Source organism: Nannospalax galili, unplaced genomic scaffold (assembly GCF_000622305.1).
Source record: "Nannospalax galili isolate Female #2095 unplaced genomic scaffold, S.galili_v1.0 scaffold627, whole genome shotgun sequence".
Taxonomy (NCBI): Eukaryota; Metazoa; Chordata; class Mammalia; order Rodentia; family Spalacidae; genus Nannospalax; species Nannospalax galili.
The window spans coordinates 1,056,594-1,082,057 of record NW_008355786.1 but is presented as its reverse complement, the minus strand read 5'-3'; the positions used below and the strand labels follow the sequence as shown (position 1 = coordinate 1,082,057).

At 42.9% G+C, this 25,464-nt stretch overlaps 1 protein-coding gene across 2 annotated transcripts in view; it reads right to left on the bottom strand.

Annotated features, from left to right (window-relative positions):
* Positions 1 to 1,594: 1,594 nt before the first annotated feature.
* The window catches only part of Ctxnd1 (cortexin domain containing 1), a 68,823-nt gene continuing 44,953 nt past the window's right edge, over positions 1,595 to 25,464 (bottom strand). For both annotated transcript variants that reach the window (XM_029556270.1, XM_029556271.1), the window contains exons 2-3: positions 5,403 to 5,528; positions 1,595 to 4,361 (exon numbers count right to left, since the gene is read on the bottom strand). In XM_029556270.1, the coding sequence (XP_029412130.1) occupies positions 4,123 to 4,302 (180 nt within the window). In that variant the 5' untranslated portion in view covers positions 4,303 to 4,361; positions 5,403 to 5,528 and the 3' untranslated portion in view covers positions 1,595 to 4,122. The remainder of the gene's footprint in view (positions 4,362 to 5,402; positions 5,529 to 25,464) is intronic.

The following is a 25,464-nucleotide window of genomic DNA, read 5'->3' as shown; positions in this document are numbered from 1 at the left end:
ATGTGGATATTTGAGCAATAAAGTGACATGGCTCTGATGGAAATTGCTATGCCACACTGGTAAAGCTGGGTCCCATCACTCACATCAGGTCCTGAGCATGCCCTAGGGCCACCTTCTTCCTGGAAACTGTATCTGGAGTTCCTGTTTTTGTATATTTTGCCACCTCACTTGTTTCTGGGACCCCTGGGCCCTTTCTGGATGATATTCCCTCAGTGTCCATTGCACAGCTGTCCTTACTGTTCTAATTACACAGCCACAAAAGGGCTGTGTATGTGCCTTTGCTGAGGGCTTCGGGGACCTTTGCACAGCACATTACTGGCTGCAACTTGAACTTGGCTGCTGGATGCCTTTGTTGGGAGAATCTATCACTTGTCCTCTGCCCTGTGGTTTTCCTTCTGTCTGGCTTGTGCTGACTCTACAGGCATCGTTTTCTTTGCCTTCTCTTCACTGCCTCTCTGCCAACTTCCGATCTTCAGCACTTCCACAATTTCTTTTGCTGGAGTGTTTACCTCTTTATTCACAACCCCAGCCTTTCTCTCAGCTAGCAAAAACTGGTGAGGATGCTTGTGATTCTTTGTTCCCCTTCCCATGGTTAAATGACAGAGATGTGGCCCTCCCTTTCCTTCTTGTGTGTCTCTGAGAGAGAGGGTGCACCATAGATCTGCCTTCTCCCTTCTCTTGTGCAAGCATCAAGCTCAGCACAGCTGCTTTTACCTTTTTTCCCTCTTCGTAAGTGTATAATGGGAAAACAAAAGAAGTATTTCCTAGGAGTCTGCATTGTTAGGTACACGAATGAGAGGGTCCTGTTTCTTCTTATACCTTCAAAATGATTTAAAAGGGGATTTGGGAGTTGGCTCAGGGGGTGAGTTCTTCCTTTGCAAGCGTAAAGACCTGAGTTTGGATCATCAGAACCCATGTAAAAGCTGGGAGGGCACAGTAGCACCCACCTACCATTCTAGTGCTCCTGTGATGAGATGGGCGGTGGAGACAGGAGAGTCCCCAGAAGCTCGCAGGCCAGCTAGCCTGGCATGTGAAGTGGTAAACAAGGGACAAGACCCTGACTCAAACAAGGAAGGTGAGGACCAACACCCAAGGCTGTCCTCTGACCTCTGCATGCACCGTGGCACATGCACACATCCTCACTTACATAATCAAAGTGCACACATCAGAGAGAGAGGAGAGAGAGAGAGAGAGAGAGAGAGAGGAGAGGAGAGAGAGGAACATGAAGACAGAAGCAGCAATGAAAACCTACTTGTAAGGTGATGTTGAATGGGCATATGAAGCGCTACCACTGAAGGTACTTATGGACAAATTCAGCTCGCATAAGGATGAGAATGAGAAAGGAACATGGGGGCCTGGAGAGATGGCTCAGCGGTTAAGAACACTGACTGTTCTTACAGAAGACCCAGGTTTGAATCCCAGCACCTACATAGCAGCTAACAACTGTCCATAACTTTAGTTCCAGGGGATCCGACAACTCTTCTGTCTTCCGCGGGCATTGCACGACACGGGTGCACTTACCTACATACAAGCAATACACACATACAAATTAAAATAATAAAATATTTTTTTAAAAAAGAAAGGAATATGGGGCACAGAATAGAAACCACTGCTGTGTTTCCTTGTTGGAGACTTGACTAAAGGGGTTTTTAAGTTCCCTCTTGTCTGAGCTGTTATTTCCTTTTGCCATTAAAAATAACATGGATATAGAGAATCCAGGCCAGCTGGGGCTATAGGGAGACCCTGTCTCAAAAAGACCCCCCCCCAAAAAAAGGATAAGGTGGGAAATACAAGTGGATCTAGGTGTGGGAAGTTATCTGAGACCAGGGACCCTAGGCAGTGTCTGGGGGGCTCTGGCTAATGTAGGTTCCTGGGCTCCATCTGTAGGTCTGAAGAGGGCCATGATTTGGGATTTCTAGCAAGCTTTTCATGTGCAGGTGCAGTTTGTCCTTCAGGCTCAGTCTGAGGAGCACAGCCTGGGGCATCCTGAGAGCTCTGAAGATCTCCCAGGGAGGCTCTTCAGATCTCCTCTCCTTCCTGCTGCTCTGTCATTAGTAGCTGGATACAAACCCTGATTGACATTGCAAACCCATCCCAAGGTGGGCTTCCCACAGAAGTGCCTGCTGTCTCTGGGGTAGGTTTCCCAGGAATGCTGCCTCTGGGCAGGACGTGATGCCTCAGAGCCCCTGGTTCAGTTCCTTCTGGCCACTTGTCTTTGATAACTCTGTGTGTGTGTGTGTGTGTGTGTTTGTGTGCATCCTACAGATGCACCATTCCCAGAAAAGCCACCTCGACAGCTTCTGTCCACTTCCAGGCCTCACTTACTGGTGACAGTTCTGTGGAAACCCATTCTCCAGGTGACCTGGGGTAGGATGGGAACCTGTGGCTGGGGTGTGGATGATGGAGGAGGCCTGCCTGGGGTCTCCACAGCACAGTTCCCTTTTGATGGGGACTTCAGGCCCTGTCCTGGAAGAATGCAATAGATGCACCTCATATTTGTGAAGAAACTAGTGATAATGCCAATGATGTGAACCAACAGACCCCATATCCCTTATGTCAGGTGTGGGAGAGGTCACTGTGAATGCACCCCACCTCCTCCCCCAGTGGTACTATTGGGAGCTCTGGTCTGTGAGGTTCTGCAGGGAGTGGGGCCCCAGGCTCTACTCATCCCAGCTCAGGTCCTGGATTCTTCTAGGGTGGTAGATACAGGAAAGGACACTCATGTTTGCTTGCCTTCTCCCATTCTATCCCCACAACAGCCTTGTGAGGTAGATGTTACTCCCCCATTTTATAGATGAGGAAACTGGAGCTCAACACATGCTAGGTTATTTATAGGTCATATAACAAGGAAGCAGTGAAGTTGGAGTTGGGAGTTGAAGGGTGGTTTGTGGGCTCTGACCTAGAGTCCTTGCAGCAAGGTCATGTATAGATGTAGGTGATAATGGGTAGAGAAGAGGGAGGACCAGAACACTTCCTCTCCTGTGCTTCCATTCACATGATGGGAATGCAGAAAGGAAGGAAGGAAGGGAACACGGGAGGGAGGGAGGGAGGGAAGGAAGGAGGGAGGAAGGAAGGGAGAAAGGGAAAAAAGGAGGGAGGGAAGGAAAGAGGGGAAAGAGCCATCTTACAATGAGGAAACTGAGGCACCAAGAGGTGAGGTGACTTGCTCAAAGTCACACAGCCTTTGAATGGCTGAAACAAGACTAAAGCCTGGATCCTGCCTGGAGCTCCTGGGCTGTGCAGCTTCAGAAGGTTGCAGGGTGATGTAATTTATGTGAGAAATTTGTGAGAAAGTTAAATATACAACAAAAAGAGACATTGGTCAGTCATGATGTAGACACCAGTATACTCGAAGTCATGGGAAGAGCCACAGCATCTGGAGGCAGAAGGTACTTGTGCTATCGTATGAAGCTATGCAGCATCATGCATATGATATGGATTTGACTAAAAAATTTCCTGTACAAAAGACTGAAAGAAATATATCAAAATGATGGCTTCTGGGAGGCAGGATTACAAGTGCTTGTCACCTCCATTTCCTTCTATTTATATTTTCTCAAGTGTCTAAAATGCACAGTTCATTTTTAACAGGAAGAATATATCCCTACATATTTTAGTTAAAAAAAAACCCAAAACACTGTTTGAAAATAGCTGTGTGCCTTGTGAGAATTTGCAGTGGAGGCTGTTCAAACCTCATTTCACCATTCCTGCCCCTCCACTGCTAGGCCATGGGGAAGTAGCCTGGGCGACCTCCTTGTGCTGTGCATTTGAAGGACAGTATCCTCCTGACTGTTGTCTGCCCAAGGTGTCTGTTCTTGGTTCAATTCCCAAAGATGCATAGGCACCCAGGCGGGAAACCATCACTTTGCAGTTCCATGGTGGAGTCCCAGGCTGGATCCCAGTCCGCAATCTTGACCCAGTGCTCTTCTCCCTAGGCTGTCCCAGGTTTCTGCTGCCCAGACATCTGGGCATTTCCTTCTGGCAGCCATGGTGGAGCTGGTAAGGTAAAGGTGAGCCTTCTCTATCTTCGAGGGACCACAGCCATTCCCTGCTTCCGAGCACTTGCAGGCTGGTGACCAGGGGATGTAGATGTGCATGCTGGGGCACCATGGCCTTCCCCGTGCCTCAGTCATCCAGGTGCTGCTCCTCCCAGGTAGATGTGGGGATAGCACTGTAGGGGTCCATGATAACCTTGGCACAGCGGATGATCATGACCACGAGGAAGAGGCAGAGGAAGACAAAGCAAGCCAAGGTCAGTCCCTTGTCCACGTCCACATAGACAGGCTCGGGGGTAGGTTCCTCCATCTTGGGGCAGTGACTGTGAGCTCCAGGGGTTCCGGCCTGACTGGTACCATTTTCCACCCCTGTAGAGAGAACCAGTCAGTGAGGAAGTCAGGGCCACTTGTCTGGGGGCGGTGGGAAGTTTACCAACCCCTATCCCTCTTTATCCAACCCCAAGAGCAGGAGTTTACTGCTCAGGGCACCCATCTTAGGGCCACCTCATGATTACAGCCCTAGACCTTGCAGCCAATCCATATTTCCAGCAGGGTGCATCCCTGGGTAGGGCAGCAGTGGTGATAGTGACTCTTAGCAAGACAGGTGGAGTGGGCTGAGGGAGCAGCTTGGGGTCCATGCCCTATAGCTGCCTCCACTCCTCAAGCCCTTCAGGAAGACATGAGGGAGATACTCTGCTCTCAGCCAATCCACTGGCTAAGCATGCTCAAAACATTTTAAAAAGTAGGTGGTGAAGATTTTTTTTTAATTCAACAGAACCTGGGTTTCTAAAGAAACCGAATGCTGAACACAGGACAGGCAAGAAGAGCCACTGCAGTGGTGAGGCGGACGCAGAAGGACCACATCCTGGTTCCCTCTACAGCTTCCAGAAACTCTGCAGGGCTTGTGCTGGGGCTTATCACACCTGGAAAGGTGCAGGTGTGACGGGAGGTGCTGTTGGAGCAGTTAGGCAGGCCCTAGCCCAGTTCTGCTGCTGCAGCAGGTCTGAGGAGCATCACTCAAACATTTGGGGGTGATTTGCTGACTTTCCAGACCAGTGCTCTTCCTCCTAAGTGCAGGAGAGTAGACCTGCTTCATAGGCACATGTGCATGAAATGCAATCAGTCCTGCATGAGAAAATCCAGCACAGTCCTTAGCCTTCAGGGGCTGGCCAGGCAGCAAAATGGTGGACTGACATGGGTCTGGGGCAGGCAAGGAGGGGACAGGTCTGCTGCAGGGGCAGAGAGCTTAAGGATGAAGGGACACCCTGCTTTCTACACAAGCTTTTTGTAAATGTGGAAGCTGAGTCACAGAGCAGGGAAATGCCTTAGCCAAGGCCTCACACCCAACCTTGAAGCAGCCTCGTTTCCCTTTAGAACTTGTGTCTGTCCTCTCCCACCCCTCGGACACACCTGCCAGCTGGAGAGGTCACCACTTCAGGAGGACCTGGGGCTGAGCCGTTTCAGGAACGAAGGCAGAGGGCTGAACAGCTTGAGCCAATGAGACATTGTGCATCTTAGAGAGCAGTGTGCTGGGGGCTAGAACAGAAGGACAGAGGACTGGTTATTCTGGAGACTTCGGCCCCAATGGTGACCATGACTGCACAGGCAGGAAGGGCACCCTGAAGCCCCTGTATACTTCCTGGGCTCATGCTGGACTTTTCCCTTCTCTACTTTCTTTTTTAGAAAATTTCATTTTTTAGGTGTAGTGGCACACGCCTTTAATCCTACCACTTGGGAAGCAAGAAGCAGGTGGATCTCTGTGAGTTCAAGGCCAGCCTGGTCTATATAGTGAGTTTCAGGCCAGCTGAGGCTACAGGGAGACCCTGTCTCAAAAAAAGACAAATTAATTAATTAATTAATTAATTTGATTTTTAAAAATTAGCCTACAAAGATGGGTTTCATTATGGCATTTTCATACATACTTTGCTTTTGTGATCTTTTCTCCTTCCCCCACCCCTCAAACCCCTGTTCTTGAGCACTATGGTCCCCTCTGGCTTCACGTCACTTTTATTCTCTTACCCTCTTTTCCTTCCCCTCCCTAATCCTCCCTTATGATTTCTTTTTCCCCTTTCTAGTTTCATGAGCTACGTTCATATCCCTCTATATATCTGTACATATGTGAAAATAAGTGTAGGACTCTCATATGAGAGAAAACAGGTAGTATTTGTCTTTCTGCATCTGTGATACATCACTTTACAATGATTTCCAGTTGTGTCCATTTTCCTGCCAAATTAATGACTAATGTTTCTTTATGGCTGAACCAAATCCCATTGTGTATGTGCCATGTTTCCTTCATCCACTCGCTTGCTGATGGACATGTACACAGGCTGATTTCGTGCCTTAGCTACTGTGAATAGTGCAACAGTGAACATGGGTGTGCAAGTGTCTCTGTGGTATGTGGTTGACTTTGAGCCCTTCGGGGTTATACCCAGGACTCTTTATTTCTGCCAAGTTTGGGGGAAATGTTTTTGAGAAAATGTTTTTCTCAACATTCTCAAAATTATAGAAGTTGAAAAGATTGCAACATACATAGTTATCCACCCATCTATCCTCCTTATTTTTGAATGCGTTTTGTAAGATACAGATATAGGGACCCTTCACCCTCAGAGCACTGCAGCATGCATAGCAATAGCTAGACTTCGACACTGGTTTATTTTCTAGCTTCTTTCTTATTCTATTATTGTTTGTTTGGAGAGAGAGAGACAGAGAGACAGAGAGAGAGACAGAGAGAGAGAATATGATATACATGTGCTATGACTCACACGTAGTGAGATCAGAGGACAACTTGTGGGAGTCAGTTCTCTCCTTCCACCATGTAGGTTCTGGGGATCAACCTCAGATCATCAGGTTCAGCAGCAAGCACCTTTACCCACTGAGCCATCTCACCAGCCCTGTTTATAATTCCTTAAAGGGGAAATTTACATAGGGTGAAACACACAAATATGCATCTTTTTGTTCTTGTTTTGTTTTTCAGAAACAGGCTTTTGCTCTAGCCCAGACTGGTCTGTGGCTATGTACGTAGCACAGTCCTCTTACCTCAACCTCTCAAGTGCACCACCACACAGGGCCATGATGTGTGTGACAGATGCGTACACCCTTGTAACTCTCAGAGTGTATTTAGTTTTCATTTCTCACTGTGAATGCAGTTAAATAACTTTCTGTAAGTTTAAGCTCCACTGCGTTTCTCTTTGTGTGAGGTCAATACCATTTATCTACTTTTCAAGTTCTATCTTATACTTTTGTTGTTGTTTTGCAGTGATGGGATCAGATCTTCGGCTTTGTTTAAAATTATTTTATTTATTATTTTTATTTTTTATGTGAAGGAGTGTATTGCCTGCATGTATGTGAGCACACCCGTGTTGTGCAATGCCACGGAGGTCAGAAGAGGGCTTCGGATTTCCCTGGAACTGGAGGTAAGGTCGGTTCGTAGCTGCCATGTGGGTGCTGGGAATCGAACCCAGGTTCTCTGCAAGAGCTGTCAGTGCTCTTAACCACCTCTCCACCCCAGACCTTCAGCTTTGTACACACTAGGCAAGCACGCTACCGCTGAGTCACATTCCCAGCCTCTTTCTACTAGATCTGTTTTTAATTTTAAGTAATTAATTATTTATTTATGGTGTGCATGTGTTTTGCATGTGCATGTCAGGGCATGCCTGTGGAGGAGTCAGTTCTCTCCTACCACGTGGGGCCCAGGAATTGATCTTGTCCTTTCCTGCCCAGCCATCCCATCGGCTGTTTTTCTACAAGATTTTTCATTGCTCTCCTTCTGGACTTGGAAGTAGAGTTACAATAAGCATATTCATTTCATTAGTTTGATATTTATTTGTGTTTCTTCCTTTATCCTGATTCCTCTTGTCTCTCCACTGCCCAGCTTTGGTCATTGGCATTAGCTTCTCTTATTTACTTTTACTTTTCAATAATAATTCTGATATGTAGATTTTCTGCAGGTCTGCTTCTACTGTTTATTTCTTCATTTGGTCCTTTTTTAAAAACATACTTGATGCAAATTCCCATGGACTACTGAACACGGATGTGAATCACTGCAGGACTCTGGGTGTTCTCATGCACATAGGGCTCCCTTTCCCTCTGCGATGCCCCTGGGGTGAGGCAGAGCATCTTAACCCGGTGGAGCCAACTCCTGGGTCTCCCTCATTGCAAACAAGCCCAGTGTCTACCTCTGGTTTGACTATATAGTTCCGTATGTTGTTCACCATAGTTCCATGTTGGGAATCAGGAGTACGTCCTTGAATTTTTTTCCTTCTTAGCTTGTCTTGAATTCTGGGTTTTTTGTTTTGTTTTGTTTTGTTTTGTTTTACTCAGTGCCTTGAGACAAAACTGGGAAGAGGGTTCAGGGCCATGCCACAGCTGGGGTTTGATCTGTGCAGTGGGAGGATAAACACGACACCTAAGAGTTTTGGTTATCTACTAATAGTAATATCTTCTACTGATTGTCTGGCCATGCTAATGAGAAGAAAATGTATGTCTGGTCAAAAATTCACTGCTCTTTTGTTGGGATTTTTAAAAACTATTTTAACTGACACAATAACTGTGCATGGAATTACTGTGCTATTTTGATATGTGTATCTAATGTGCGGTGTCCAATCAAAGTGATTCATGTATTCATCATCTCCAGCATCACTGCCTTGAGTTGGAAATAGCTGAAATAACTTCTAGTGATTTTGAAATATACAATGACTAATGACAATTGCAGTCACAATACTGTGCTACAGAACACTAGAACTTACTCCTATTTAAGTATATTTTTGCTCCCCATAACCAACTTGTCTGGCAACCCCTCCTCTACTCCCTTCTCTTATGTGCTCAGCTTACTTAGCTTTCACCTATGAGGAGAAAAGTATACTATTTGCCTTTTTATACTTGTATTATTTCACTTAGTATAACCTTCTACAGTTTCATTCATTTTGTTAAAAGTGACAAGATCTTTCTTTAGGGCTTAATAGTATTCCATTGTGTGCATATACTACATTTTCTTTTTTATATGCCAATAGACACCTAAACTGATTACTCTGGGATTTTGAAAAAAATTGTTCATGGAAGCATCGTTGTAATGGTGAGAATCAGGGAACAGAATTAATTTTTGTCAATTATGGAATGGTCAAGATAGTCATGGCATATCTATGTCATAGAATATTCTAAGGCAGTTAAAAGAAAACATGCACATGCACATACATACAAAAGAAGGTGAGGATAGCTTGTTAAGTGAAAGAGTAAGTTGAGGAACCAATGTGACATGCCATTCATATAAAACCAAAAGGAACCTTGCATTTCTGTATGCGCCTATGCTTGTGGGAGACCTGGTTGTTCTCGGTGTGAGGTCAAGACCTGTTCCAGCCTTGATTGCTTTATTGTTTGAGAAATTTAAGAATAAGAAAAGCAAATAACACAGAAGACACCCACATCTATGGTGTAGAATTTGCAGTTACTATGGGATCGTATTTGCTTTGTCTTTTCTTTTTAAAGAAACGAACCCTCGTGTTGTAACTCCCAACCTTCAGAAACTCTCCCCTCACTATTGTGAGTGTGGCGTGCATGTTTTCCAGAGCCCCCAGTATTCCTTGCACTATACTTTGAAAACAGGATCTAGCTCAGCTCCCTCCATTTCACAAAGGAAGATATTTGGTGGAGGGAGAGGAAGGGCTTGTTTGCTTGGGGTCTCAAAGTAATATCTGGACTTGGGGCATCCTGTGATTCTGCCACCTCTCTCCAGGCTTCAGGCCCTGCAGCATGGCCTCTACTTGGTCACTGAGTGACTCTCAGGGACAGACAGGACTCAGTTGTCTGGTTTCTCAAGTGCTAACTCTGATTGATGTTCTCTGCACAATCTGTCTCAAGTTAGCCTCAGATCAGATACTTTGTACATTAAAGGGGTCAGACCTCAGCAGGATCACCTTATGACCCTCCCCTGTCTTGTCTGGCTTTAGATCCCAGGGATGTACTCCCCGGGAAGATGATCAGCAACTCCTGATCCTTCCAGCGGGGCCAATGCCGAACATGTGACCTCAAAGAGCAGATTCCCCTGCTACCCACCAGATGGGGGAATGCTCATTAACCTTAATTACTGGGAGGGCACAAGTCCCATCTAGCTCTGTTTCAAAGTAAGGACATGACACCCAGGAGGGAACTCAACACAGAGTTCAGATGCTGTTCCCTGTGAGCTGAGGTGCCAGCTCACTCACCAGATCAATGGTCCTCAACATAATCACACCCTCTTTCAGCACTGAGCTGGCCTAAGCAAGATGTTACATCTTTCACCCTCCTGGGGCAGCTGAATGTAGATGTTTCAGAGTTGGAGATTCTGGCCATGTGAGCAAATGGCGCTTAGGAGAAGTGGCTTCTGGGTTGACCTTGCAGACTAGTAAAAGCCTATAATTTCACGGTTGGGTGTCGATAACCTAAGTAGAAAACAGTCTTGCCAAATGCTGTGAAAAGCCAGAGGGAAAAATGAATCCAAACATAGGGCCTGGGAGCAAGTTCTGAGTCAGATTTGTAGAAAACCTAGGAAAAAGGTGGTCACAACTGAAAGGTTTTACAAATCCTCGATGTGTATGAAAATCTGTGTCTACCGCAGGTCAAGGGTGGAGGTGCTCAGGGAAGGCCATAGATCGGAATGCTCTCAGTCCATCCCCTGCAGTTTGCAGTTTTTCCTTGAGCCTCAGTTGCACTCACAGCTTTGGTAGCATTTTCTAAAATGCCAAGCAGAGCAATTTCATACTTCACAAATATGATGTTATTTTTTTTAAATCATGTTACTATGAATTTAAACTCAGAAGTTGTAGATTAGAAATCTGTTTGATATAGGGGCTGGGGAGATAGCTCAGTCAGTAGGGTATCTTGCAACCAGGAGGGCCTGAGTTTGATCCCCAGAACTCTGGTTTTTTCTTTGTTTTGTTTTGTTTTTTAAAGCCGGATATGAGTCTTACTAGCCAGCCAGCCTAGCCTACTTGGTAAGTTCCAGGCCAGTGAGAGCTCTTACCTTAAAAAAAAAAAAAAAAAAAAAAAAAAAAAAAAAAGCAGAGCTTGAGAAATGACCTGTTGTTCTCTGGCCTCCACATGTACACGTATACATGTACACCTGAACATGTACACACACGAGCACACACACAAGCACACAAAAACATATGTTTCATGCAGATACATACAAAATGTCCTCATAATTTAGAACACATTTCAGGAATTTCATCTCCAGTAGTGGCAACATAAGCACAGGTCTGGTGTGTCACACCTCTGATGATGTCTCTGGAGGTGTTTGCTTGCTGTCCTCTATTTGCTGCTTCTGTTCTTTGGGAGTCAAGTGGTCACAAGGCAAAGCCAGGCTTCTTCTGGGCAGCACATGGAGGGTTGTTATTAAGCATTAATATTAAATTAACTTGCAATGGAGCACATATTAGTGCTCATGAAGTTTTGTCCTCGGCCTGTGAATAAAGCTTGCTTCATCTTCAGACTCCTTGGATCAGACAACAGTGGGCCAGAAGCAGTTTTGTTTGTTTTCATTATTTTGAGGCAGGGTCTCACTCTGTAGCCTTGGCTGGCCTGGAAATCCAGTCTGCCAGTCTGCCTCTGCCTCCAAAGTGTGGGGATTTTAGGTGTGAACCACCATGCATGGCTGGTCCGTGTGTCTTCTTATACATCTACAACTGCTCTTCCTCTTCCATTGAGACTCCACTATTATGGGATACTTAATCTTTTGGGGGGATTTTTTAAAATGCTTTAAATGAGCATAAAAGGTGTCAGATATAACATTTTGGAACAAAGTGAAGTGTGTTTTAGTGATTCTCTTTCCCCTTCATCTCCTCCATCCTCCAATCCCCCCTTTGCAGCCTCCCCACAGTCTCTTCCTCTTTCATGTCTATGTATCCTTTTGCCCACCTCGACTTGCTTATCACCTATCTTAATTGTAATTATTTCCTAAAAGCCCTACCTCCAAAGTAGTCACACTGAGAGTTAGGGCTTCAGCACACAGATCTGAGGGAATCACAGTTCAGTTAGGGCAGCGAGTCCATTGAGAGCAGCATGTAAGATTAACTGAGGGCACTGCCACTTTGGACCCGGGCCACAGCCACCGCTTCTTGTCTCCAAATGAGAACCTGTGCCCAGCTACTTCCCCCTGGGCACAGAGAGTAGGAAATGAGGATATTGAAAGAGCATGCCATTGCCACTGTAGGGATGAATAGCAGACAACAGCGATATTATGAATTCATTCAGGGTAACACAAGTCAGTACCGGCCAAGCACTAATCAGCTTGATCCAGAAATAGAAACAGAGCCATTATAAAAGGTGACCTGTCTGAATCACCTCTCCAGCTGACAAATGGGTTAAGTGGATGGCATTTTCTCAGGTCAGAGGGGACCAATCACGTTGTCTAGAGTGGGTGGCCTCACTCCTCTTTGGGAAAAATTAGTAGGGCTTTCAGAGGGAGGATCAATATATGGTGATGGATGATTGAAATAATAATGACCAGTAGGGCTGGGGCAGTGCATGGGGGTGGGGTAATAGAATTCAGTACAGTGTTTAGGACTTAACTTCCAACACCTAAACATCTCTAGTTTCTTAGAAGCTCCCCAAGCAAGAATGCAGTACATCACAGCACCACTTTAGGTAAAAGAAAAGAGGATTTCTGCCAAGAGTATGTATGTTATACCATGCTTGTAGAAACTACCACCCCAGTTTTGCTCTGTGGTTTTCTAACACGGCACTTGTGCTGTTGGCCTCCCAGATTCCCTTTGCCATTCCTTATGCACAACTCCAGCCCCAGGTAGTTCTCTTCTAGTAGCTCACAACTACAATTTCCTAGAAGCCTACTGTTGGGCTTCTAAGGCTTCTCCTTCTAAACAACCCATGTACAGAGCTGAGAGTGCCTCGGATTTGTCACCTTGTGTGGCAGTAGCTATGGATAGCAGTTAGCAGCAGTTTGGGGGGTCCAGATTATTGGTCTTGAGTCAGGACAAACTTTGCTGTATAATTTAGACACCATAACGTCTTGGGGCCAGGAGGGAACATCTGTCTTTCTCCTGAAACCATATCTTTATTGGGCTTCTTGCCCAGCTTCCTAACTCCCTGATGGCTTCTCCTTCAGGAAGTGCTTCAACACTTCCAAGACTAAACCCTGCACATTAGGTACTATCTCAGAGCCTATTTTGGTGGTCAATTGACCCAAGACAGATGGACATTAGTTCCTTGTATTTGTCTCATACTTTAATTTGAGGTGTTAAGCTTCCACTGACTGCTGGACTAGTAACAAAATGTGTTTGGGGTATTCAAGACTAAATCAGACCTAGTCTTTATCTTCAAACATTTTTAGCCTACCCAACAAAAGATAGCAAAAGATACTAACATTTGGACATTGACATCAGGAAATGTTCTGGAGAGAAGGACAAGGGTGGAATTGGACAACCTTCTGACTGTACTTAAAAAAATCAGACATACCTAACTCATGGATCACCTCAGCCATCTCAGCAGGAGTCAGGGATAGAGATGAGAAAAAAACAGAGGTTTGGGGCCCTTTTGGTCTAATAGAGTGAATCCCCATGACATTCATAGAACAGCTACAATATTTTTGAGATGTTGTATCAGCAGAAACAGGACAAACTTATAATAAAACAAACAGGCAGGATGAAAGGAAAGGAGGCTGTTGACTCCTGGGATTCTATAGGCTGATGAGACTAGTCTCCAGCAGACGTGTGCTACTCACCAAGAGAAAGAGGATGCTTCTTTGAGAACAGTCCCGGCACAGAGAGCAGAGCAGGTGGGCACAAGGGTATGGTGTTACTATGCCAACATTACATTTACTTGAATAAAATAGTCTGACTCTTAATTTTAGTTTTTAAGAGTGGGCCAAAACTCGGAGGACATTGTATCCCCAGATGACTCTTGGAATTCCCCCTGGAATTATGCTCTGGAACTGTGTCCTCCATCAGGCATCACCCACAATTTCATTCAACGTGGTTTCTCCCACTTCAATTGAGGAAGTACAAGCTTGAATCCACCCATGTCAGAAAATCTTGCCTTTTCATCTCTAGTTCTAGAGTATCTCTACACACAAAGTCAAGCATCCTTTTTTAATCTTCATGTTTTCACTGAAAATGGGCTCACTGTCTTCCAGGGTTTTGCTATGTTAATTATCAAGCATACCCACGTTCGTTCATTATCTTTTTGAGTGGAGTCCCCGGAAGCAAGATCATGTACCCAGGTCAAAAGAGCAAAAGGTTCAGTGAATTTTCCAAAAGGCCTTAGTCCAGATTATGTTCATATTACAAAAATTATTCCTGCAGAAGAGGGGCACCTTGAACTGTAGAGGATTAGAGGCTCAGGCTTTGCATACTGGTGGAGTTTTCTGACTGGATTTTGAAATTTCTTGGGACTGATGACTCCTTCCTTCCATTTGTTTTTCTCCTCTTGAAATGGGAATGCATGTGACAGTTATTTGGTACCTGTCCCACCATTGTATTTTTGGAGAAAATAATTTGTTTTCCAGGACCAAAGATGTGGAGGAACTTTCCCTGGTATGACTCATATGCAGCCCCCCACCAGTCTCCCCTATTTCTTACAGAGATGATGTAGATAATAAAACTGATGATAGCATCAGTTGATGCTATAATGAGTTGAAGGTTTAGAGGATGCTGAAATGAAGTGAATATGTATAAGGAAGACATGAGTTTGGGGGGTCCAGAGAGTGGACTATGGCAGGTTGAAAAAAAAAGTCTACAATATAATCCTTGAAGTTGTGAATGTTTTATAACAAACGGACTATGAACAAGTGATTATATTAGGGATAATGATATTATTATGGGTTATCTTGGCTCTAAGCCATTTCAAGTATCCTTATAGGTATGAGGCAGAGGGAGTTTTGACTATAGTAGAGAAGGCAAGATGACACAGGACAGAAGCCAGCAAATGCTGCCAGGTCCTAAAATTGGAAGAGACAAGTAATGGATTCCTTCCTGGAGCCTCTAGAAGGAATATGGTATCTTGATTTTAGGCCCTTGGGGTTCATTTTGGATACCTCACCCCCAGAACCATAAAGAAGTGCTTTTGTGTTGTTTTATGTCACCAAGCTTTTAGTAACTTATCATAGGGACAACAGAAAATTAGCAAGAGAGTCGCTGAAGAGTTTTAGGGTAATACCTTTGTAATTCATTTTTGAGACTTCTTTCTTTCCCTGATATTGTGGTAGTGGTTATCTGTAACCAACTTTAGGGAAGGCCCTGGGTTTTGGCACAGTTTCTGAGTGACTACCATGAGCAGCAATTGTCTGCTTTGGTTCTGCTTTGTTTTGCAATGGGGTCTCACTACATAGCCAACCCTAGATAATCCTTTTGATCATTATATCCAGTCTGTAAAAGACACAGGCTATTTCTGCTCTATTCCCCTAAGTTTAGAGAAATTGGGAACAGATCATCCAAGGGCACACAAGAGCATGGTGTTTGCTTACCAGATGAAGAATGACTCACTGGCAGACTGTCAAGAAAAACTGCACCTTAAAATGGAACCAAGAACCAGAATGAGGGAGGAAAAAGTGTGCACCAGCTTTGGGCATGGACGTGTCAGACAGTGCCATCATACAGCTGGGGAAAGGGAAAGAAATTTGCACAAAGTCAAGGAAAGTCGTAACAGTGGCATCACTGAGGCTGTAGCACCAAAGGGAAGGTGTGGACTTAGAGCAGCTGTAGATCTCTCCTTCTCACTTGCATGTCCATCAGGCTGTGGAGTTCCAGCCCTGTGGTGGAAATACAGGAAGAGAAGCCAGAGCAAGAACACCAATGACAACCATGAGCAGCTATGAGAGAAGAGCTGGGTTGATGCTTGACCTTGTACTAAAAGGTCCTCTCCTTGAGGTAGCTGTGGGAAACTTCTGTCCCTTACAAATTCAGTCTCACATATCTTTACTTTTGGTTGATGGGTTACTGAATGGTCCTAAGAATGAGCACTAGCTTTCCACTGGTAATGAAGGGCAAAAAACAAACAAAGAAAACAGATAATACTACACAATTGTTTCACAGAGTCACGTGAGAAACACACACACACACTGTGGGTACAAATCTTGGGTGCATTAGTGGAAGATCTCAAGAAAGCTTCAATTACCCTGTTTGTAAAATAAGGCTAAGCAGTTCAATCTTAAGGGATTTTCATGTGGGTAAAAGGCAAAGGGTCAACCTTCCCTGGTCGACATCTCTTCCTAGTCTCCCACTAGCCTAGGAACAGGATGCTTACTGGAAAGTCCTGGTCACTTCTGGCTTTATGCCCCTGCTTGTCTCTTCTGAGCCTGCCTTCTAGTTGAGCTTTGATAGTTGGGCTGTCCTTAAATAAGGATCTGTGCCTCTTGGACTTAGGTTGCAGTTGGGCCCTCCTATGCTTGTCACTAGCCAGTGTCTCCAACTTACCTGCCTGGCTCACAGAGTCACTGTGTAGCTAAAGATCTGGAATCTCTTGTTGGCTCAGGCTACCACCCCATGCTGTTCTACCTTCTTTGCCCCTCAGTCTTAGATCCAGCTTGGCCTGCATGTTTCCTTGGTAAGAACATCCTGGTATCTAGTCCATGGTTGCTCCCACCAGAGTTTCCCACTGAAAGGGAGACAACAACCAGACAGCTGCACTCCACACCTAGCCTGTGCTGACACAGGAAAAGGCTGAGTTTTGCTCACAACCCACCCCTGCCAGATGTCTCTGATGCTTTAAACTTTCCTGGGAACTTCAAGGAGAACTCTTCTATCCTGGAAGTCTAGAAAACCTGACAAATATGCCTTCTCCATGACTGGCCTGGAACTCAATAAGCAGCCCAGGCTAGCCTCAAACTCATGGTGATCCTCTGCCCTCAGCCTCCATCTGCTGTGATTACAGGTGTACTTTACCACGTCCAGGTTTCAGTGCAATTTTCATTTGCATTTCCCTGATGGCTAAAGATGCTGAATATTTTACATGCGTTTCTTGAACAATTCTACTTCTTTATCTGAAGAGGGCCTGTCAAACTACTTGCTGATTTATTTGCTGTTTTTGCATTTAAATATTTGAGTTCATTATATAACATGGGTACTAATTTCCCGTCAGATTAAGAGCTGGCAAAGATTTCCTCCTATTATGTTGGTAGCTTTTTTCACTCTGTTGTTTCATTTGCTGTGCAGAAGCTTTTAAGGTGAATAAGATCCCATTTGCCAATTCTTTTTTTCTTTGTACTTTATTTTTAAATAAATAATTTATTGAGAATTTCAAACATGCATATAAGGTGTTTTGATCAAATCCATGCCCAATCCCTCTCCTCCAACTCCTCCCATATCTCCCCATTTTTTCTGATAACTTCATGTACTCCTTTTTTTTTTTAATTGGGCTTTTTGCTACTCTAACATTCCCCCCCTCTGAAGAGGTAGCCCTAAAATTTTTTAAGGATTACATAAGAGCTCCCAAATACTTTTGACATTTTTGGCCTTTGGAACAGAGTATGTTGCTAAGAGGCCCAAAGACATTTTGACTTTTAGCCAAGAAACTGGCTACTTTTCTTTGGGGTCTTTTTACCCTAACTGCCTAGCCAATTCCTCCCTCCTATTCTTACCACACCAACCTCTGAAGAGGTTACCCAAATTGCCAATAGGGAATAGGGATGCAGACTGTTCTGGCTCCTTCCATGCTGAACAGGGATGGAGGGTGAGGCAACTGGGGTGCCCCTTGAGTGGGTCTATCTAAAAGACTCCCAAATTGCATAACTCTTATCTCTAAAGGGAAAAGAAAGTCCTTGAATTGTGAATAAGAGATGCGAAGGAGAAGTAAAGGCAAGAGTAATTAGCATTACAAGTTCTAGACAGGGAACTAGAAAAAGGTCAGAACAAAGCAATTTTCAAATGTTCATATAAGAGTCCACTGGAATTTCTTGACAAGGGCTTCCAAAAGCACCCCTCTATTGGGTTCCTCCTCATTTTTCTTTTGTCTGCCAAGGCTGGCCTTGAGAGTGATGGATTCAGGATTTGCTTTCAGGTATTTTGATAGCTGTTGGAGTGGTTAAAATCAGTGTCAGTTCGCTCTCAAAGGCTTCTAGATAGGGGGAGAAAACAAATTTATACATCATTTTAGAACAATAGATGGTTGTCTCCCTTAGCCACAGGTGGGCACTACAGTATTGGAGATCAAGATTTGAAGTCTTACATCTGAGCAGCACTTCCTGGTTAAGAACAATATCATCAATGAGAAATAATTGTCTAAATAACTTTTTATATAGACTTAAGCCTAATGTCTGGGAAGTGTAATCCTTTGAACTCTTAAATAAATATACCGATGACTTCACTCTTTGGTTATACTTTCGTTTTGGGTGTTTAAGACCATACAGTTGGCCCAAATAAATCAATTTATTTTTACACTTATGGTCATTTGAGGATCTGTTCCTCAGGGGTCACATGGGCTTGGGAGGAGCTCCTGGCTCCTTTTGTTCACCAGTTCCATCTATGTGAAGCTAAGTTAAAGGTCCTTCTTGACCATGGCTGGCTTCATTTGGAACCATGGAGGAAATGTTTCTTCTGTGTTGAACCTCCTCTTTGTAGACTGGACACTGATTCAAGCCATCTGGTGGGGTCTCCATGTCCTCCCTGCACAAGAGGACAGGTGACTCACCACAGTTACAAGACATTTTGAGAGATGTTCCATAGTAACCTGGAACATAGTCGACCTTGGAGGGCAAGGGGCAAAAACTGTCCTTAAAGTCCCTCTGACCAGATTAGTATAGGCCTCAAAGTATGGCTGTTAAACATCCAATAAGGTTAGTTCTACCAGTCTGGTACTTTTAATTATCATGTGCTATGTAGCTAAGGCTTGGGTGAAAAACCAAATATTCTCAGATAAACCTTGACTAGATATATATTTTGTTCCTTAAACTACTTGACTAAACTATGACCATAGACATTTTAAGATTATGCATATATTATTTTTTCTCATCCTTTATATATCATAACAAACCAAAACAGATCTTCATCACTTGCTTAGGCTTTCTCATTTTTTCTATTTTGGAAAACATATCCATTTAACGTCTTTTATATTCTCATTTTCTTTCTTTTTTTAAAAAAAAATTATGAGACATAATAGCATTAACAAATAGATTTTCCACCTGTTGTGAGACTTCTTTTCTTGGGGATGCTAAGCAATGCTTATTCCCTTTTAAGGTTCTAGTGTCAAGCCAATGTTTGATTAAAGTTTTACTGGAGAAGCAATGAATTTATTGAGCTTACTTACCAGGATAACTGAGGGGCTGCTGAGGTGTATGTATGACCTGAGTGTATGCACACTGGAAAGCCTTTACCCAAAATGGGTCATGCCTTCTCTTGCTAGCCTTCCCCAGATTGTATACTTTAGCCCTCCCCAAATCCAGGATGCCATGTGTGATTAGGGTTAAATTACATACAGTTGGCTGGCAAGAGTGGCTGGATAATCCATTGAGGGTCCAATGACCCTGCTTGGCCCTTCTGTAATGAATGAGCACAACCGTGAACAAGCCCAATTTTGAAGATGTTTAGCAACAGGCTCAGCTGAAGTCATGATGATGGTAATTATTTCATGCAGAAGGGACTGCTGTATAGCATCATCTTATTAAAAGGGCCTGGAATTTAAAAGGATTTGGTTGGTGCCAGGATCCACAAATGGTGGAGAACATACCTCTTTTACTTTTCTGAGTCTGTGTTACTTCACTTAGTATAAGTTTCTAGATCCATCCATTTACCTGCAAATTTCATTATTTCATCTTTCTTTACTGCTGAATAGAACTCCATTGTGTAAATATACCACATTTTTGTTAACCACTTGTCAGCTGAGGGGAAGTTAGGTTGCTTCCATCTCTTAGCCATTGTGAAAAGAGCAGCAACAAACATGGTTGTGCAACTGTCTCTACAAGAGGATGAGTCATTTGGGTATATGCCAAGGAGTGGTATAACAGGGTGATACGATAGGTTCATTTTTAGTTTTTAAAGAGCTCTCCACACTGTTTTTGATGGAAGTTGCAAGAGTTTGCAATGCCACCATGAGTGAATGAGCATTCCCCTTTCTCCACATCCTTGCCAGCATTTGGTATCATTTGTTCTCTTGATCCTAGCCAGTCTGATTGGGGTAAGGTGATACCTTAGGGTGGTTTTAATTTGTGTTTCCCTAATTACTAACAAGGTTGAACACTTTTTGAGATGTTTCTTTGTCAGGAGCTGGAGAAACAACAGTCATTACCAAAAAATATAATATGGCTCTACAAACAGTTGACTTAAGCAGGACATTCTGCTTGCACAAGTAACCTTGGGAAAGAATTTATGGCAAGGTTATCTTTCTCTTCCCCTTGCAAACAGTTCTCGGAAAAGATAAGTCATGCAGTAATCTCTTGGAACACCTGGCAGTCACGCACGTTGCTGAATTGCTCAGTCCCTCTCCCATATCCATAAGAATGCTGTAACCTTTGACCAACTTCTTCAACCCCTTCTAAATACAAACTGTATATAAGGAAAGCTTGCAGTTCAATAAAGCGAACCCTTGACAAGTGGACTTGCTTGGGCTCCGTCTCTTCTTTCTCGCCCGTTTTTCCTTTCAGGAAGTGGTCCCCCTCAAGCTTTACCTGTACAGGGTCCCTGCAGGCGGGGGCATTTCTTAGCCATCTTTATTTCTTCCTTTGATAACTCTCTGTTTAGATATTTAGACCATCTTTTCATTGGGTCATTTGGTTTCTCGATTCTTTGTTTTTGATTTCTTTACATAGTCTTGATGTTAAACCCCTGTCACATGTGTCACTGTTGAAGATTTTTTCTCTGGGTTTTCTCTTCACTCTTTTTATTGTTTCTTTTACTGTACTGAAGTGTTTTAGTTTAATGAGGTCCCACTTGTTGATTGCTGATCTTAATTTCTGAGCAACTGCTGTCCAATTTAGAAAATCCTTTCCTACACTTATATCTTATAAGTTACTGCCAATATCTTCTTCTAATAGTTTCAGGGTTTCCAGCTTCACATTGAGGTCTTTGATCCATTTGGAGTTGATTTTTGTGCAAGGTGAAAGATAAGAATGTAGTTTCATTCTTCTACAGGTGGAGATCCAGTTTTGCCAGCACCATTTGTTGAAGATGCTGTCTTTCCTCCATGTCTGTTCTTGGCACCTTTGTCAAATATCAGGTGGCTGAATTTGTGCGTACTCAAGTTTGGATCTTCAATGATGATCCATTGATCTATATGTCTATTTTTGTGCCAGTACCATGCTGTTTTTATGATGACAGCTCTGTAGTATACTTTGAGATCTGGTGTAGTAATCCCCCAGTGTTGCTCTTTGTGCTCAGGGGTGCTTTGGCTAGCCAGGATCTTTTGTGCGTCCATATGAATTTAAGGACTTTTTTTTTTCAAAATTTGTGAAGTATGTCATGGGGATTTTGATGGGCGTTGCATTGAATGTGTATATTGCTTTTGGTTGGATGGTCATTTTCACAATATTAATTCTTCCAATCCATGAGCATGGGAGGTCCTTCCATCTCCTGGTGTCTTCCTCAATCTCTTTAATGATTTAAAATTTTTATTGTAGAGATCTTTGGTGTCTTTGGTAAGATTTATTCCAAGATACTTTATTTTATTATTTTTTTGCAGCAATTATGAATGGGAGCATTTCCCTGTATTCTTTCTCCAATTGCTTGTTATTGGTATATAGAAAGACTACTGATTTTTGTAGATTGATTTATAACCTGCCACTATACTGAAAGTGTTGATCAATTCTAGGAGTTTTCTGGTGGACCATTTGGAATCTCCTAGGTATAGTATCATATCATCTGCAAAAAGGGATAATTTGACCTCTTCTTTTCTAATTGGTCCTCCTTTAATTTCTTTGTCGTGTCTTATTGCTCTAGCAAGAGTTTCAAGCACTGTGTTGAAAAGGAGTGGAGATAGTAGATATCCTTATCTGGTTCCTGATTTTAATGGGAATGCTTCCAGTTTTTTTGCATTTAGAATGATGTTGGCTGTGTGTTTGTTGTATTTAGATTTAATTATGTTGAGATCTATGTTGAGGTATGTTCCCTCCAGTCCAATTCCCTCTAGGACTTTGAATAGAAATGCATGCTGAATTTTGTCAAAAGCCTTTTCTGCATCGATTTAGATGACAATGTGGTTTTTGTCTTTGAATCCATTTATATGATTAATGATGTTTATGGACTTGTGTATATTGAATCATCCCTGCATCTCTGGGATAAAGCCTACCATGGTGAATGATCTTTTTGATGTGTGTCTGTATGTGGTTTGCAAGTATTTTGTTGAGAATTTTTGCATCTATGTTCATTAAGAATATGGGTCTATAGTTTTCTTTTTTGGTTGTGTCTTTACCCGGTTTGGGTATTAGGAATTTGGGAGTTCTCCCTGTTTCCATCATTTAGAATCATAAGTAATATTGGTCAGAGGTCTTCTTTAAATGTCTGGTAGAATTCTGCTGTAAATCCATCTGGACCTGGGCTTTTTTTTAGTTGGGAGGCTTTGTATTGCTGTTTCAATTTCCTTATATGTTATGGGTCCATTTAAACTGTTGGTCTCTTCTTGGTTTAACTTTGGTGGCTCCTGTGATTTTAGATATCCATCTATTTCTTTAAGATTCTCAAATTTAATAGCATATAGGTTTTTAAAATATTCCCTTATAATGGTCTGGATCTTTTGGATGTCTGTTGTGATGTTTCCCCTTTCATCTCTGATTTTGTTGATTTGGATTTGCTCTTTCTTTCTTTTGGTTAACTGGGCTAAGGGTCTGTCTATCTTCTTTAGCATTTCTGAGAACCAGCTCTTAAATTCATTGATTCTTTGTATTGTTTTCTTTGTTTCTATTTCATTAATTTCTGCTCTAATTTTTGTAATTTCTTCTCTTCTGCTGGGTCTGAATATCATTTGTTCTTGCCTTTCCAGTGTCTTGAGTTGCAGTGTTATGTCATTTATTTGGGCTTGTTCTAATTTTTTAATGTAGGCACTTAGAGCTATAAACTTCCCTTTTAGGACTTTTAATGTGCCCCGGAGGTTGTGTTGTGTTGTTTTGTCCTTTTTGTTGAATTCCAGGAATTCTTTTATTTCTTTCTTAATTTCTCCTTTGACCCACTCATTGTTTAGGAATGTGCTGTTCAATCACCATGTGTTCATGTAGTGACAGGGCTTTGTCCAGTGTTGATTTTGAGCTTTATCACTTTGTGGTCCGAGAGAATGCATGGAATTATTTCATTTTTTTGTATTTGTTGAGGTTTGTTTTATGGCCCAGTATGTGGTCAGTTTTTGAAAAAGTTCCATGAGGTGCTGAGTGGAAAGTGTATTCTTTGGTGCTTGGTGGAATATTCGAAGGATATCTGTTAGGTCATTTGATGTATGGTATCATTTAATTCAGATGTCTTTCTGTTTATTCTTTGTCCAGTTGACTTGTCTGTGGGAGACAGACTTGAGCCTAGGGTGATATTGCAACTGTCATGTGCTTATGGTGTCCAGGAAGCCAGGCTCTGTAATCTGAAACCCAGTATGCTAATGAGGCATCCGAATATTCGAAGGATATCTGTTAGGTCATTTGATGTATGGTATCATTTAATTCAGATGTCTTTCTGTTTATTCTTTGTCCAGTTGACTTGTCTGTGGGAGACAGACTTGAGCCTAGGGTGATATTGCAACTGTCATGTGCTTATGGTGTCCAGGAAGCCAGGCTCTGTAATCTGAAACCCAGTATGCTAATGAGGCATCCTAGCCTCTATTCTGTGATAGGACGTTATATGCTCATAGCTAATAGGATGCTGTTTGTTATGCTAATAAGGTATCCTACTTGCTGTACTGTGATAGGACACTAAACCTGTTATGCTAATATGGTATCCTACTTGCTGTGCTGTGATTGGACCACTACCCCTATATAAGCTTGTGCCTTCCTGCAATAAACCAGACCTGTGTCACTGAACCTGGTCTCCTGTGTCTGAATGTAGCTCTGCTGACACAGTCTCCTCACCAGCCCTGGGATCCGGGACCGGGCAGAAGCAGAGACAACCGGCAAGCAGAAGAGCAGCCTCAGTCCAGGGTGAGCGGAGGAGCAGCCTCGATACCTGTGAGAACGAAGGAGCAGCTGCTACTGGCGGTGACCGCACTTGTCTAATGGAGGCAGTGGGATATTGAAGTCCCCTACTATTACTGAGTTGGGGTTAATCTGTGTCTTAAAGTCCTGTAGTGTTGTTTTTATGAATTTGGGTGCACCAGAGTTTGGTGCATATATGCTAAGGATTGTAATACCTTCTTGGTTAACTGTTCCTTTGATTAGAATGAAGTGACCCTCCTTATTTGTTCTGATTAGTTTTACTTTGAAGTCTATTTTGTCAGATATTAGAATTGCAATCCGTGCTTGTTTCTTAGTGCCATTTGCTTGGAATATTCTTTTCCATCATTTTACCTTAAGGTAGTGCCTGTCCTTAAAGGTGAGATGGGTTTCTTGCAGACAGCAAAGAGATGAATTTTGTTTCTTTTTTTTATTTAAACATTTTATTATTTTTATTTTTTTATGTGTATGAGTGTATTGCCTGCATGTGTGTAAGCACATCCATGTCATGCAATGCTGCAGAGGTCAGAAGAGGGCTTCAGATTCCCCTGGAACTGGAGTTAAGGACAGTTCATAGCTGCCATGTGGGTGCTGGGAATAGAACCCAGGTCCTCTGAAAGAGCAGTCAGTGCTCTTAACTGCTGAGCCATCTCTCCAGCTCCGAATTTTGTTTCTTAATCCATTCATTTAACCTGTGTCTTTTGACTGGGGACACAATGGGGAGTTCAGTCCATTGATATTTAAGGTTATTATTGAAAGATGTGTATTGGTTGCCATCATATTGATTGTTCTTTGTGTCCTCTAATTTTGTTTCCTAGGTCATACCTTTATTTATTTTCTTTCATTGACCCTGGGGTATAGTTGTTTTTCTCTCTCTGCTCTCTGTATTGCTTCAAGTATTCTTTGAAGGGTTGGTCTTGTGGACATGTATTCTTTCAGGCTATTTGTGTCATGGAAGATTTTTCTTCCCCCCTCAACTATAATAGAAATTTTTTGCTGGGTAAAGTATTCTAGGCTGGCATCTATTGTCATGTAGAACTGGAAATGACTTGGCCCATGCTCTTCTGGCTTTCATAGTTTGCAATGATAAGTCAGCTGTAATTTTGGTGGGCTTTCCTTTGTAAGTGACTTGTTTTTCTTTTGCTGCTTTCAGTATTCTCTCTTTGTTCTGTACATATAGTGTTTTTATTATGATATGTTGAGGGGAGTTTCTTTTCTGATCCTGTCTATTTGGTGTTCTATGTGCTTCCTATATTTGTATGGGGATGTCTTTCCTTAATTTCGGGAAATTCTCTTCTACAATCCTATTTAAGATCTGGCCAATACCATCAATCTGAAATTCTTCTCCTTCCTTTATTCCTATTATCTGTAGATTTGGTCTTTTCATGGTGTCCCACATCTCTTGCATATTTCATGCCTGTGGTTTTTAAAATTTTC